This window comes from Salvelinus sp. IW2-2015, linkage group LG3, assembly GCF_002910315.2.
Source record: "Salvelinus sp. IW2-2015 linkage group LG3, ASM291031v2, whole genome shotgun sequence".
Taxonomy (NCBI): domain Eukaryota; kingdom Metazoa; phylum Chordata; class Actinopteri; order Salmoniformes; family Salmonidae; genus Salvelinus; species Salvelinus sp. IW2-2015.
In genome coordinates, this window is record NC_036840.1 from 20,516,071 (window position 1) to 20,532,031 (window position 15,961).

Consider the following 15,961-nt stretch of genomic DNA (forward strand, 5'->3'; position numbering starts at 1 on the left):
GCGGCTCTTGCAGAGCAAGGGAAACCACTACTTCAAGGTCTCAGAGCAAGTGACGTCACCGATTGAAAGGCTAGGGCAGTCTCTAAGGCAATTCAAATTTTGCAGATAGAAGTAAAGTTTACTCAGACCACATCTCTTAGAGCTATAAAGCTATAAGCAGAGTGACGTGCATATTGACATGTGTGAGAACCTAATTTGAATTTGTGAAGTCATATTTTATTTTTTTATTTTACTCAGTATTGTGCTTCTCTGTAGGGGTTGTCTGAATAGAACATCAGATATGACACTATAATTATATATAACAGTGTGTAAACGATTACATGGAGGTGTAAGTTCAGGAGAGGTGCTTGTTGGGTTGTTTACATATTTGTAGACTAGGTTTTGCATGATGCCTCAGTGATATTTTGTATACCTTATCTCTCTGTATGTGCTCATAGAGGTTGGTGTACTTCTCATTTCCTTGTGCTAGAAAGAGAGAGAGAGAAGGGTGCCAGAGGGAGGAGGGCATGTAGACAAACAAGGTGATAGAGAGAGGGAGAGAGAGAAGCCAAGTCATTAGCTTGGAAACGTGGACAGGTAGTGAGAGGGTGTGAATGAAAGAGGATTTTTATTCAAGTGTATTTTGAAGTGTAGCAGACTGCTGTTGGATGACTGAACCGGTTGACAGTGGAGTGGACTGACTAACTTTCTGAGGGGGAAGTGGAGAGAGAGGGTTGCTCTGGAGTGAAGAAAATTTGCACTCTACACAAAGAGAGAGAGAGAGAGAGAGAGTGAGGGAAGAGGAAATAGGGACGGGGGAAGAGTTAGTGACACGGAAATAAACAGGAGAGAGAGGTAGAGAGAGAAAGAAAGAGGTGTAGAGAAAAGTGTACGGAGCTAAACAGTGAATGTTCTATCTTTTTCCCTAACAGCAGTGAGGTAAGTTCTTCCTTTTGCTGTTATAATGACTGATGAACAAACTGTACATACATTCTGAATGAATGCATTTTAGTCTGCAATACATTACATACGGACTAGGCTTTTACCTAAGGGTTGCTATAGGAATGCAAGGTAGAAAAGTACTGAAATGCAAGGTAGAAAAGTACTTGTTTCCAACAAGTTGGTAAGTCAAATTTCTGCTCTGCTGGAGCTCTTCCAGTCAATTTTAAGCACCGTTACTGCGAAGTTGGAAACGTCTAGGAGCAAAAACGGCTCAGCCATGAAGTGGTAGGCCACACAAGCTCACAGAACGGGATCGCCGACGGCTGAAGCGCGTAGCGAGTAAAAGTCGTCTGTCCTCGGTTGCAACACTCACTACCGAGTTCCAAACTGCCTCTGGAAGTAACATCAGCACAAGAACTGTTTGTCGGGAGCTTCATGAAATGAGTTTCCATGGCCGAGCAGCCGCACACAAGCCTAAGATCACCATGTGCAATGCCAAGTGTCGACTGGAGTGGTGTAAAGCTCGCCGACATTGGATTCTGGAGCAGTGGAAACGTGTTCTCTGGAGTGATGAATCACGCTTCTCCATCTGGCAATCGGACTGAAAAATCTGGGTTTGGCAGATGCCAGGAGAACACTACCTGCCCAAATGCATAGGGTGCCATTTGGAAGGCAGGCAAAGTTAATAAGTGATTTTACCGTAGGGAAAGGGCTGGACCGGCTACGCGCTGTAAAAAAAGCGATAAAAGCACAAGTGCAAACATTAGCTTTAAGTCATGAGTCTTGGGTGCGTTTTCTCAGCTCACAGTCTCTCCATTGTTTAGAGCGAGGGGTGCCGTACCTATCAGGTATGTACCGATAACTGTGTGCCTGATGTAGGCTATTAATCCATGCAAAGTTTCAAAGTTTATTCGCCACGTACACAGGATACAACAGGTAAAACAGTAGAGTTCAATTCTTCCCTTGAGAGCTCTTTCCCAACAATGCAATGATAATAATAATATAGATAATAATAGAAAATATTATTAAAAAAATAAAAAACACATGAACTACAATAAGAGTTAAAGTAACATTAGAATGCAAGTATATACAGGTCAGTGCCAGTACCTTATTCAATGTGCAGGGTTACTGGAGTGGTTCAGGTGGGTTTATACATAAAAAGTGACTGGTAGTAGGATATACATGCAAACAGGGCCGAAAAGCCAACCCGAACACAATATCTGGCAATTAATTTCCAGCAATATTGCCCATCTGTCTGTGTGGTGCGTGCGTTTGTCTATCACTCTGTGTGTACCAGTTGATGTGATAACAGTCCTGTGGGTTGACAGAAAAACTTTCCCCAAAAAGTTCTCAATTAGGCCTAAATGTTAACTGCAAAGTAGGCTTACCTGGCAAAAAAAGTATGTCATGAGTAAGTAAATTATTTGTATATATTTTTTTGTATTGTTATTTGCAGACTTTGCCATGAAATGAGCAGCAGCAGTACAGAACCAGTGCTAGACCGGCACATTAGATGGCACATTCTTCACTCGCTAGATGGCAAACAAAGGGGAATTACACTCAACAATCTATTTGTTGGTTTATTCCAGACCTAAAAAAATTGGTCTTCTGGTGTGATTTAAGCATGAAGTGGACTCACAACATCTCTCTGAACAATTGTAATTTCTAGTGCAAATAATAATCTAAAACAAGGAAATATACTAAACTGATATAGTGCTTAACCCTTTGAGTTATGCAATGCGGAGTGCCTGGATACAGCCCTTAGCCGTGGTATATTGATCATATACCACAAACCCCTGAGGTGCCTTATTGCTATTATAAACCGGTTAACAATATAATTAGAGCTGTAAAAATAAATGTTGTGGTATACGGTCTGATATACCACAGCTGTCAGCCAATCAGCATTCAGGGCTTGAACCACCCAGTTTATAATAACCATTATTTTACCAGGTATATTGACAGAAAGCACTACTTTATCTTGTACACTAAGGACCTGGGGGAAGAGTTGCAGGGGAGAGGAGAAAAGAAGAATGTGCCTATTTGAAAGCTCAACAAAAAAAAAATGTGGCTCGCGACATGTTTAAAGTAGCTCTCCTGCTAGAAAAGGTTGGAGACCCCTGGTCTATGGTGTCTGGGATGATGGAGGTGATGTATGCCATGACCAGCATTTCAAAGCACTTCATGATTACAGATGTTAGTGCTACAGGGAGGTAGTCTATGTGGCAGGTAGCCTTAGAGCTCTTGAGAACAGGAATGATGGTGGTCAACTTGAAACATGTCGGGATTATGGACTGGGAGAAGGAGAGATTGAAAAGGACCATGAAGTTGCCTGCCAGCTGGTCTACCTTTAGGCACAGATATAGGATCAGGTTACCCTCCTCAAGTCTTAACCTGAACCATAAGAGGATAAACATTCAACTGACCTGAGATCAGTGTTTGAGGACACACAAGACTCCTCAGCATCACACTCAGAAATGTTCTGACATACAGCCTCAGGCTTATGTCTCCTTGTGTTTCACTGCATCTGTGTGTGTGCATGTACCAGTGTTTTTAGATGGAGGAATATAAGGTGACAGTTGCTACAGGCACATCAGAGTATTCCGGCACCAATAACTACATATATGTCACCCTGGTTGGAGAGAATGGACAGAGTAAGAGAACAATCCTGGACAACCCTGGACTGGACTTCTGTAGAGGAGCGGTGAGTAGGGCTGTGTTGTGCATGTGATCCAGGAGGAGTAATTTTTAGGTAGGTTCATATAAAGTGTGTGTGTGTCTCTCTCTCCCTCCTTCCCTACCCCCCAGGTGGATGAGTACAAGGTGTGTAGCCCGGCCCCTCTGGGTCCTCTCCTCCTGGTTCGTCTGGAGAAGCAGCGTTACTGGGTGGAGGATAACTGGTTCTGTCGCTATGTCACTGTGGAGCCACCAGGTGGTGGTACAGCCCTCACCTTCCCCTGTTACCGCTGGCTCATAGGAGACGTCAAGGTGGAGATACGAGAAGGCACAGGTAATACTGCTGTCAAGTCAGTTTGCGTTTTTTTCCCTTTAGTGATAAAGGTTATGTTTTGGGGTGAGAAAGCTGATCCTAGATCTGTGTCGTAGATTTGGTCAAACAAAGGGCACGAGCCACCAGAATAGCTTCAATGCACCTTGGCATAGAAATTCGATGTTTAGTTGTTGGTGGTGCAAAAAGCTGTCTCAGGGGCTGCTCCAAAAATTCCCATAAGTGTTCACACACACACCCGTTAAAGCTCCTTTGAGACCCCTCTTTCAAAGTCACAGATCTTTTCTTCTAGCCATGGTAGCCAAAATAATGGGCAACTGGGCATTTTTATACATGACCCTAAGCATGATGGGATGTTACTTGCTTAATTAACTCAGGAACCACATCTGTGCAAAATGACGCCGGAGGGGAGGGCTGCCGTTTTATCGGCTCTTAACCAATCATGCTATTTAAAAAATAAAAATAAATGTTGCTGCTACTGTCTCTTATGACCGAAAAGACATCTTCTGGACATCAGAACTGGGATTACTCACCTGAAATTGAAGAAGAACTCTCGCTCGTCGGATGTGGCAAGGCCTGCAAACTATTACAGACTACAAAGGGAAGCACAGCCGAGAGCTGCCCACTGACACGAGCCTACCAGACGAGTTAAATAAATTCTATGCTCGCTTCGAGGCAAGTAACACTGAAACATGCATGAGAGCATCACCTGTTCCGGGCGACTGTGTGATCACGCTCTCCGCAGCCGATGTGAGTAAGACCTTTAAACAGGTCAACATTCACAAGGCCGCTGGGCCAGACGGATTACCAGGACGTGTACTCCGAGCATGCGCTGACCAACTGGCAAGTGTCTTCACTGACATTTTCACCCTCTCCCTGTCTGAGTCTGTAATACCAACATGTTTCAAGCAGACTACCATAGTCCCTGTGCCCAAGAACACTAAGGTAACCTGCCTAAATGACTACCGACCCGTAGCACTCACGTCTGTAGCCATGAAGTGCTTTGAAAGGCTGGTCATGGCTCACATCAACACCATTATCCCGGAAATCCTAGACCCACTCCAATTTGCATACCGCCCAAACAGATCCACAGATGATGCAATCTCTATTGCACTCCACACAGCCCTTTCCCACCTGGACAAAAGGAACACCTATGTGAGAATACTATTCATTGACTGCAGCTCAGCGTTCAACACCATAGTGCCCTCAAAGCTCATCACTAAGCTAAGGACCCTGGGACTAAACACCTCCCTCTGCAACTGGAACCTGGACTTCCTGACGGGCCGCTCCCAGGTGGTAAGGGTAGGTAACAACCCATCCGCCACACTGATCCCCTCAGGGTACTCATGGTTCACTCATGACTGCACGGCCAGGCACAACTCCAACACTATAATTTGCTGGTGACACAACAGTGGTAGGCCTGATCACCGACAACAATGAGACAGCCTATAGGGAGGAGGTCAGAGACCTGACCGTGTGATGCAAGGACAACAACCTCTCTCTCAACGTGATTAAAACAAAGGAGATGATTGTGGACTACAGGAAAAGGAGGAGAGAGCACGGCCCCATTCTCATCGACGGGGCTGTAGTGGAACATGTTGAGAGCTTCAAGTTCCTTGGTGTCCACATCACCAACAATCTATCATGGTCCAAACACACCAAGACAGTTGTGAAGAGGGCACAAAACCTATTCCCCCTTAGGAGACTGAAAAGATTTGGCATGGGTCCTCAGATCCTCAAAAGGTTTTATAGCTGCGACATCGAGAGCATCCTGATGGGTTGCATCACTGCCTGGTATGGCAACTGCTCGGCCTCCAACCACAAGGCACTACTGAGGGTTGTGTGTATGGCCCAGTACACCACCGGGGCCAAGCTTCCTGCCATCCAGGACCGCTATACCAGGTGGTGTCAGTGGAAGGCCCTAAAAATTGTCAAAGACCCCAGCCACCCAAGTTATAGACTGTTCTCTCTGCTACTGCACGGCAAGCGGTACCAGAGCGCCAAGACTAGGTCCAAGAGGCTTCTAAACAGCTTCTACCCCCAAGCCATAAGAGCGAATCAAATAGCTACCCAGATTATTTGCATTGGCCCCTCTTCTATGCTGCTGATACTCTCTGTTATTATCTATGTATAGTCACTTTAATAACTCTACCTACATGTACATATTACCTCAATTACCTCGACACCGGTGCCCCAGCACATTGACTCTGTACCCCCTGTATATAGCCCCACTATTGTTATTTACTGCTGCTCTTTAATTATTTGTTATTCTTATCTCTTACATTTTTGGTGGGGTATTTTCTTAACTGCATTGTTGGTTAAGGGCTTGTAAGTAAGCATTTCACTGTAAAGTCTACACCTGTTGTATTCGGCGCATGTGACAAATACAATTGGATTTGATTTGTGTGGAAGCATCTGCGTTCAATATAATTTCTATCCCTCATTTACTCAAGGGTTTCCTTAACTTTGGCAGTTACCTGTATGTGTGAGTGAGTCATCCCTCTCTCTCGCTGTCTCTCTCCCTCCCTTAGCAAAGAGACTCTCCGATGATACCTCTCCTCAGCTATTGGCTCACAGAAAAGCAGAACTGCAGGAGAGACAAACGATATACAGGTCAGTGAGATGACAGAAATGTTGTTCCAATCCCTCCAGAAAGAGAGCCTAGATCTTACAGTTATGTTTGTTTATCCAGATGGGCTGCATGGGCTTCTGGGATTCCCAAGTGTATCGATGCCAAGACCGAAGCAGACCTGCATCAGGACGTACGTTTTGACAGCGAGAAAAGGAGCGACTTTGAAGGCTCCTTACACTATGCGTGAGTTACACACACATTTTTCTCTGTGATGTTATTCTTACGCATTGACATTCACACATGCGGGTCAAATTTCCCCTAAATCTAATGGAAATCTAATGGAAATCTAATGTAAAATGTCCCTCACTTGCTCAGACATATGTCTTACCCACATTACGTGTCTCAACTTCCCCCTTTCTTAAAAAGATGTTCCATTTCGCTCTCTTTACCACACCTCCACCCCTCGCTCTTTCTCTACCCCTCTCTCACCCATCACCCCCTCACTCTACCCTCTCTCTCTCACCCATTGCCCCCTTTCTCTACCCTCTCTCTCACCCTCCTCTCCCTCCCTTCTTCTCTCTCCAAGTATTCTAGAGCTGTCTCTGAAGAAACTAGCCATCAGGTTTGGAAAGTCATGGGATGATCTGGAGGACTTTAAACGATGCTTCTGGAAACTCAAAAGCCCCATAGCTGGTAGAGTACAGTAAAACAAATATACACTATTTACATTCAGTGCTTTAGCCCTCCCTCCTATCTGCATCAGATGTGTTATTGGTTGTAGAGTACAGGCCGACACTTTTTATTGCTGTCTCTTCCTGTTCATAATTATAGACATTTAGGAAGTGAGGCCTCGGAGTAATGCACAACAACAGTTTTCCCCTAACTTAATCAGTGTTTAATCTACTGCTTCACATTGCAATATAAAGTAATGTAGAAAATAGTGAAAATAAAGAAAAACCCTTGAATGAGTCGGTGTTCTAAAACTTTTGACCGGAAGTGTAGATTATTATATTAAGAAATTATTATTGATACATTCAGACAGTACTTTTTTTCATTCTGTGGTTGATTGATTGATTGATTATCCCTATGGTTCCAGAGTACTGTATGGAGCACTGGAAGGAAGATTGGTTCTTTGGGTACCAGTGTCTGAATGGTTCAAACCCCCGCATGATCCAGCGCTGCAAGGAGCTTCCAGGAAACTTCCCCGTCTCTGGAGACATGGTGCAGGGGTCGCTGGCACCCAGGACCACCCTGGACAAGGAGCTCAAGGTGGGGCCCCGCTATCTATCTATCTAACCTCCCTGAGGTCCATCCCCCTGTCCTTCTGTCTACGAACCAAAATAGCACCCTATTCCCAAAATAGTGCCCTACTTTTCACCAGAGCCCTAATTCCAAAATAGTGTACTTTTGTACAGTTTGGCGATATAGTTATATAGTTTTGTCGGTTAGGACATCTACTTTGTGCATGACACAAGTCATTTTCCCAACAATTGTTTACAGACAGATTATTTCACTTATAATTCACAGTATCACAATTCCAGTCGGTCAGAAGTTTACATACACTAAGTTGACTGTGCCTTTAAACAGCTTGGAAAATCCCAGAGAATGATGTCATGGCTTTAGAAGCTTCTGATAAATGATGTCAATTAGCCTGAGTCAATTGGAGGTGTACCTGTAGATGTATTTCAAGGCCTCCCTTCAAACTCAGTGCCTCTTTGCTTGACATCATGGGAAAATCAAAAGAAATCAGCCAAGACATTAGAAAGAAAATGTGTAGACCTCCACAAGTCTGGTTCATCCTTGGGAGCAATTTCCAAACGCRTGAAGGTACCARGTTCATCTGTACAAACAATAGTACGCAAGTATAAACACCATGGGACCASGCAGCCGTCATACCGCTCAGGAAGGAGACGCGTCCTGTCTCCTAGAGATGAACGTACTTTGGTGCGAAAAGTGCAAATCAATCCCAGAGCAACAGCAAAAGACCTTGTGAAGATGCTGGAGACAACAGGTACAAAWGTATCTTTATCCACAGTAAAACGAGTCCTATATCGACATAACCTGAAAGGCCGCTCAGCAAGGAAGAAACCACTGCTCCAAAACCGCCATAAAAAAGCCAGACTACGGTTTGCAACTGCACATGGGGACAAAGGTCGTACTTTTTGGAGAAATGTCCTCTGGTCTGATGAAACAAAAATAGAACTGTTTGGCCATAATGACCATCGTTATGTTTGGAGGAAAAAGGGGGAGGCTTGCAAGCCGAAGAACACCATCCCAACCGTGAAGCACAGGGGGTGGCAGCATTATGTTGTGGGGGTGCTTTGCTACAGGAGGGACTGGTGCACTTCACAAAATAGATGGCTTCATGAGGCAGGAAAATGATGTGGATATATTGAAGCAACATCTCAAGACATCAGTCAGGAAGTTAAAGCTTGGTCGCAAATGGGTCTTCCAAATGGACAATGACCCCAAGCATACTTCCAAAGTTGTGGCAAAATAGCTTAAGGATAACATAGTCACGGTATTGGAGTGGCCATCACAAAGCCCTGACCTCAATCCTATAGAAAGTTTGTGGGCAGAACTGAAAAAGCGTGTGCGAGCAAGGAGGCCTACAAACCTGACTCAGTTACACCAGCTCTGTCAGGAGGAATGGGCCAAAATTCACCCAACTTATTGTGGGAAGCTGGTGGAAGGCTACCCGAAACGTTTGACCTAAGTTAAACAATTTAAAGGCGATGCTACCAAATACTAATTGAGTGTATGTAAACTTCTGACCCACTGGGAATGTGATGAAAGAAATAAAAGCTGAAATAAATCATTCTCTCTTCTATTATTCTGACATTTCATTTTCTTAAAATAAAGTGGTGATCCTAAGACAGGAAATCGTTACTAGGATTACATGTCAGGAATTGTGAAAAACGGAGTTTAAATGCATTTGGCTAAGGTGTATGTAAACTTCCAACTTCAACTGTATATCAAGAAATATGTCACGTATGGTTTTAGGATTAAAATATGTTTTGCTGGAATGTAAATATGTCCAAATGAAAGATAGCCAGCCATATGTTAGTTATGGAGATTCTTTAAAGTACAAAATAAGTCAAAAAACAATTAACACCATCTAGATATAGAGGTCTCATATTTGTATTTGTGCCATTATGGATTCTGTGACAGCCTCAATGGCGCTGCTTGTGCTATCTCCAATTTAAAGTTGCATGCGCCATGCTCTACCAACTGAGCTACAGAGGACCACCATGTGAGAAGTGAACAATCTGCAAAGCTGTCCTCAAGGCAAAGGGTGGCTACTTTGAAGAATCTACAATTATTTTGATTTGTTTAACACTTATTTGGTTACACATGATTCCATGAGTAATTTCATAGTTTTGATGTCTTCACTATTATTCTACAATGTAGAAAATAGTAAAAATAAAGAAAAACCCTTGAATGAGTAGGTGTGTCCAAACTTTTGACTGGTACTGTATATATATGGGATTTGGAAAAGATGCAGACAATTACATTGACAGAAGCCACAATATATCTGCAATATTAAAGCTGATCTACCCCCTAAACAAATAAAAATACTATCCTAACCCTAGCCTCAGCTGCCTCTACAGATTTTCCGCTCTCCTCCCTTCATCTCTAGGCTGGTAACATCTACTTGATTGACTATGCCATTATGGATGGTGTTCCCACCAATGTAATCCGGGGGAAACCACAGTACATCGCTGCACCTCTGTGTCTACTATATGAGCACCCTGACCAGGGACTCATACCCATTGCCATACAGGTAGGACTAGACACACTCTCACACTCTCTCTCACACACACACACACACACAATTAATCCCTTCTCTTCTCCAGCTAGGACAGACTCCTGGCTTGGACACACCCATCTTCCTGCCTAATGACCCTCCCCTGGCCTGGCTATTGGCRAAGATCTGGGTCCGTCACTCGGAGTTCCAGGTGTTTCAGTTGCTGTCACACCTGTTGAGAACGCACCTGTTGGTAGAAGTGTTCTGTGTGGCTACGTTACGTCAACTTCCCGCTGTACACCCTGTATACAAGGTAGGAGTGTATGTGCGCGCGCGTGCGCATGTGTGAGTGAGTGCGTGTGTGTGCGCGTATGTGTGAGGTGTGTGTGCGCGTGTTGCTGTCTCATCCCTCTCGCTGTCTTTAGCTCCTGGCTCCCCACCTGCGCTACACTCTGGAGATCAACTGCAGGGGACGCACTCAGCTCGTCTCCGCTGACGGCATCTTCAAAAGGGTCAGCTTACTATTCTCTTGACGATTCATTTTCCCCATTTCATATTTTGTAACCCCCCCGAATGTGTGAAACGTCATAGGGACACAGATAGAAGGACAGCTTTGAAAGTGGTGGACCAGTGGTTCGATTTCCCACCATTGCGGTCTAAGCTGGCAGCATCCTCCCGCTCTCTTCCTCCAGGTGGTGTCTACAGGAGGGGAGGGCCTGCTCGTCTTGTCCCAGAGAGAGTACAAGGTCCTGACCTACCGCTCTCTCCAGCCCTGCTGGGACTTCCAACAGCGCGGAGCCACCACGCTCAGAGACTACTTCTACAGGGAGCACAGCCTCATGCTGTGGGACGCCATACACAGGTTTTTACTCCTATGCGGCTGTGGTCGAAATTGCATCTTATTCCCTATAGGCCCTGGTCAAAAGTAGTGCACTAAATACGGAATAGTGTGCAGAGCCACTAAGCTCAGAGACTACTTCTACATGGAACACAGTCTGATGCAGTGGGACGCCATACACGGGTGCAATACCCGTGTGACCCCTATTTTATGACCACAGACACATTGTTTATTAGGTTGTAAGCGGAAAGGAGGGGACATGCTCTTAGGCCTGAAATATGGACATGCTGAAATTCATATTGGGAAAATAAAACGTTTTAATCTTTGTGCAGTATTATCTCCTTTAATTAGGCTACTCTTACTCTCCATCTTTATTTCTACCTCACTGTTTGTTTACCTCTTTCCCCCCCCCCCCTCTCTCTCCACCCCTCCATAGTTTTGTCTCAGGGATGATATCTGTGTACTACCATTGTGACAGTGATGTGGTGGAGGACCCTGAGCTACAGACCTGGATAAAGGACATCGCTGAGGAGGGCTTTGTCGATGTCCCCACGTTTGGCTTGTCCAACGAACTCAAAAACAAAGCAGAGCTGGTTACCTTGCTGAGTGTAGCCATCTTCACGAGCACAGCACAGCACGCAGCCACCAACAATGGACAGGTACTTCACAAACACACACACACCAGGCACGCGAGCAAGCAAGCAAGCACACATGCGAGCACATTTCTATGAACTTACTCCGCTCTCTTTAACATAGTTTGACTGGTGTGCTTGGGTACCCAATACCCCGTGCACCATGCGTCACCCCACGCCAACCGACAAGGATGCTGTTAACATGGAGATGATCATGGACAGCCTGCCTGATGTCAGCCAAACATGTTTGGAGATGGCGATCACATGGCACCTGGGGCGGCCACAACCTGATGCAGTAAGTTAAAGGGTTACGCTAACACTAGCTGAGCCCATAGAACTCCAGTCAAACTTGTGAGTAAGTTACACATATTTTTTAACTGGGGGTGGTACCACCTCAACACACATTTTTGGTTCCATTTCAAAACGCTTTCTCCCGTTTGCTCCTACTGAATGAAACCCTTGTCTCCCACCTCCTTTCGTTCTCTTTCTCTCCCGCTCTCTCTCTTTCCCTTCCCCTATCCCCCCCATCTCTGCTCCAGGTCCCGTTGGGTCAGTATCCAGAGCAGTACTTCACTGAGCCCCAGGCCCAGGAGGTGATTGACAGGTTCAGAAAGGAACTGAAGGATATAGAGGAACACATCCTGAGCCAGAACCAGGGACTGGAGCTACCTTACCTCTTCCTCCTGCCCAGTCGCATTGAGAACAGCATTACTATATAGATTAGACCTCAATGTCTTATCACCATTACTTTTTCACTAACTGAGGAGCAGGGCCGGACTATCGCATTTTGGGCCCCGGGGCCCTGCTAAGGAGCATCCCACTGGGCACAGACGTCAGTTCAACTTCTAGTTTTGATATACAGTTTCAGTCAAAAGTTTGGACACACGTACTCATTCAAGGGCTTTTCTTTACTTTGACTATTTTCTACATTGTAGAATAATAGTGAAGACATCAACACTATGAAATAACACATATGGATTCATGTAGTAACCAACAAAGTGTTAAACAAATTCTTCAAAGTAGCAACCCTATGCCTTGATGACAGCTTGGCATTCTCTCAACCAGCTTCATAAGGTAGTCACCTGGGATGCATTTCAATTAACAGGTGTACCTTGTTAAAGGTTAATCTGTGGAATTTCTATCCTTCTTAATGTGTTTGAGCCAGTCAGTTGTGTTGTGACAAGGTATGGGTGGTATACAGAAGATACCCCTATTTGGTAAAAGACCAAGTCCATATTATGGCAAGAACAGCTCAAATAAGCAAAGAGAAACGACATAAAGGTCAGTCCAAGTGCAGTCGCAAAAAGCATCAAGCGCTATGATGAAACTGGCTCTCATGAGGACCGCCACAGGAAAGGAAGACACAGAGTTACCTCTGCTGCAGAGGATAAGTTCATTAGAGTTACCAGCCTCAGAAATTGCAGCCCAAATAAATGCTTCAGAGTTCAAGTAACAGACGCATCTCAACAGCAACTGTTCAGAGGAGACTGCGTGAATCAGGCCTTCATGGTCGATTTTACTACCAAAAAAAACACCACTAATGGACACCAATGAGAAGAAGAGACGTGCTTGGGCCAAGAAACACGAGCAATGGACATTAGACCAGTGGAAACCTGTCCTTTGGTCTGATGAGTCCAAACTGGAGATTTTTGGTTCCAACCGCCGTGTCTTTGTGAGACGTAGAGTAGGTGAATGGATGATCTCTGCATGTGTGGTTCCCACCATGAAGCATGGAGGAGAAGGAGTGATGGTGTGGGGGTGCGTTGCTGGTGACACTGTCTGTGATTTATTTAGAATTCAAGGCACATTTAACCAGCATGGCTACCACAGCACTCTGCAGCGATATGCCATTCAATCTGGATTGCGATTAGTGACACTATCATTTGTTTTTCAACAGGACAATGACCCAAAACACACCTCCAGGCTTTGTATGGGCTATTTGACCAAAAATGAGATTGATGGAGTGGTGCATTAGATAACCGGGCCTCCACAATCACCTGACCTCAACCCAATTGAGATGGTTTAGGATGAGTTGGAGTGAAGGAAAAGCAGCCAACAAGTGCTCAGCATATGTGGGAACTCCTTCAAGACTGTTGGTAAAAGCATTCCTCATGAAACTGGTTGAGAGAATGCCAAGAGTGTGTAAAGCTATCATCAAGGCAAAGGGTGGCTACTTTGAAGAATCTCAAATATAAAACATATTGATTTATTTAACACTTTTTTTGGTTACTACATGATGTCATAGTGTTGATGTCTTCACTATTATTCTACAATGTAGAAAATAGTAAAAAATAAAAAAACACCCTTGAATGAATAGGTGTGTGCAAACTTTTGACTGGTTCTGTACATTGGTTGAGTTCTCAACTAACATGAATTCAACAACAAAAATTCACCATGTCATTGGAGTTAAGTTAAAAGTTGGGTGAGAAAATACTAAATGCGTTACATTGATTGCTTTTTGCAAATCCAATTTGTTTTCCACGTCATCACATTGATTTTTGGGGTTGAAATAATGTTGCAACAACATTGATTCAATGTTTTTGCCCAGTGGATAGACCAACTATAGTTCTCCAGCAAACACTGCCTTAACCTTTATCTCGGTTAACCCAGAACTAAAATCCAGACCCTGCACCAGGACTAAGGGAGCAGTTGAAATCGGCGAGGGATACATTTTGGGGGGGGGGGGGGGTTCTTGCATTGGAATTATATTGGATTCTGCTCATATAATTACTCTATACCACAATAAACAAAGTTAAAATGCAGATCCCTGAGATCTTTGAGTGCTTTTGAAATCTGTAGCCAATCTCTGCTGCGCTGTATCAGCACAATGGACAGCGCCCTACAGCTAGGCCATTTTGGTAATGAATATAAGATTGATAGGGCAATTCACATATTACAAACAGCTTATATGAATGCAGCCTTACACACAGCTGTCTTAACAAAATCATGCAAACTATTATTCATGCATGCAAACAAAAATACTGAATAGCAGTTTGGCTTAGAATTTATTTTACCTTTATTTAACTAGGCAAGTCAGTTAAGAACAAATTCTTATTTTCAATGACGACCTAGGAACAGTGGGTTAACTGCCTTGTTCAGGGGCAGAACGACAGATTTGTACCTTGTCAGCTCTGGATTCAATCTTGCAACCTTTCGGTTACTAGTCCAACACTCTAACCACTAGGCTACGCTGTCGCCCCCCGACACAACTGTGAATTTGAAAGAATGGAACAGAACAAAAACAGCGGTACCAAGTAGTAGGCCTGGTAGACAAAATATCAGATTGATAAAAGCATGAAACAATCCATATTTAGACTAGTTACATTAACAGTGAACAAATTTGAATGGATATCCAAATAACCAAAACATAGCCTACTACATGAGATCCAGCCAGCTGTCTTGCCAAATAAATAGGCCGCTTTAACATGGAAAAGCATGTTGCTCGCTCATGAGTTCAGCAACACGTTTTTGATATGGCACAATACACTTCTGTGAATAAAACCCGACCCACGTAATTAATTAAGCAATGCCAGCCTAACACGGAACCCAAACCGGCTGCGCGCGTGCGCCATCGTGCATAAATGTATTTTGTCCCCCTACACCAAACGCGATCACGACACGCAGGTTAAAATATCAAAACAAACTCTGAACCAATGACATTAATTTGGGGACAGGTCGAAAAGCATTAAACATGTATGGCAAATTAACTAGTTAGCTTGCACTTGCTAGCTAATTTGTCCTATTTAGCTAGCTTGCTGTTGCTAGCTAATTAGTCCTGGGATATAAACATTGAGTTGTTATTTTACCTGAAATGCACAAGGTCCTCTACTCCAACAATTAATCCACACATAAAACGGCCAACCGAATCGTTTCTAGTCATCTCTCCTCCTTCCAGGCTTTTTTATCTTTGAACTTATATGGTGATCAGCATCTACACTTTCATAGTATTACCACGACAACCGGCAAAACAGTTCGTCTTTCAATCACCCACGTGGGTATAACCAATGAGAAGATGGCACGTGGGTACCTGCCTCTATAAACCAATGAGGAGATGGGAGGCAGGACTTGCAGCGCGATCTGCGTCAGAAATAGGAAGGAGTTCTATTTTAGCCCTTGGCATAGCAGACGCTTGTTGGCACGCACGAGCAGTGTGGGTGCAATAATTGAATAACATGGATTTCTACATTTATTTTGCGACGCTTGCGCACGGGACGTGTCCGGTCTGGTCAGGATGTAACATAAACAC

At 44.2% G+C, this 15,961-nt stretch overlaps 1 protein-coding gene across 1 annotated transcript; it reads left to right on the forward strand.

The window, feature by feature from the left end:
- Window positions 1–829: 829 nt before the first annotated feature.
- On the forward strand, window positions 830–13,055 carry alox12 (arachidonate 12-lipoxygenase). The gene is made up of 14 exons (XM_023970702.2): window positions 830–918; window positions 3,467–3,622; window positions 3,727–3,928; window positions 6,457–6,538; window positions 6,618–6,740; window positions 7,084–7,190; window positions 7,594–7,766; window positions 10,138–10,281; window positions 10,355–10,558; window positions 10,671–10,757; window positions 10,938–11,107; window positions 11,520–11,742; window positions 11,840–12,010; window positions 12,255–13,055. The coding sequence occupies exons 2-14, from the start codon at window positions 3,476–3,478 to the stop codon at window positions 12,432–12,434; spliced, it is 2,013 nt and encodes a 670-aa protein (XP_023826470.1). The 5' UTR covers window positions 830–918; window positions 3,467–3,475; the 3' UTR covers window positions 12,435–13,055.
- The last annotated feature ends 2,906 nt before the right edge of the window (window positions 13,056–15,961 follow it).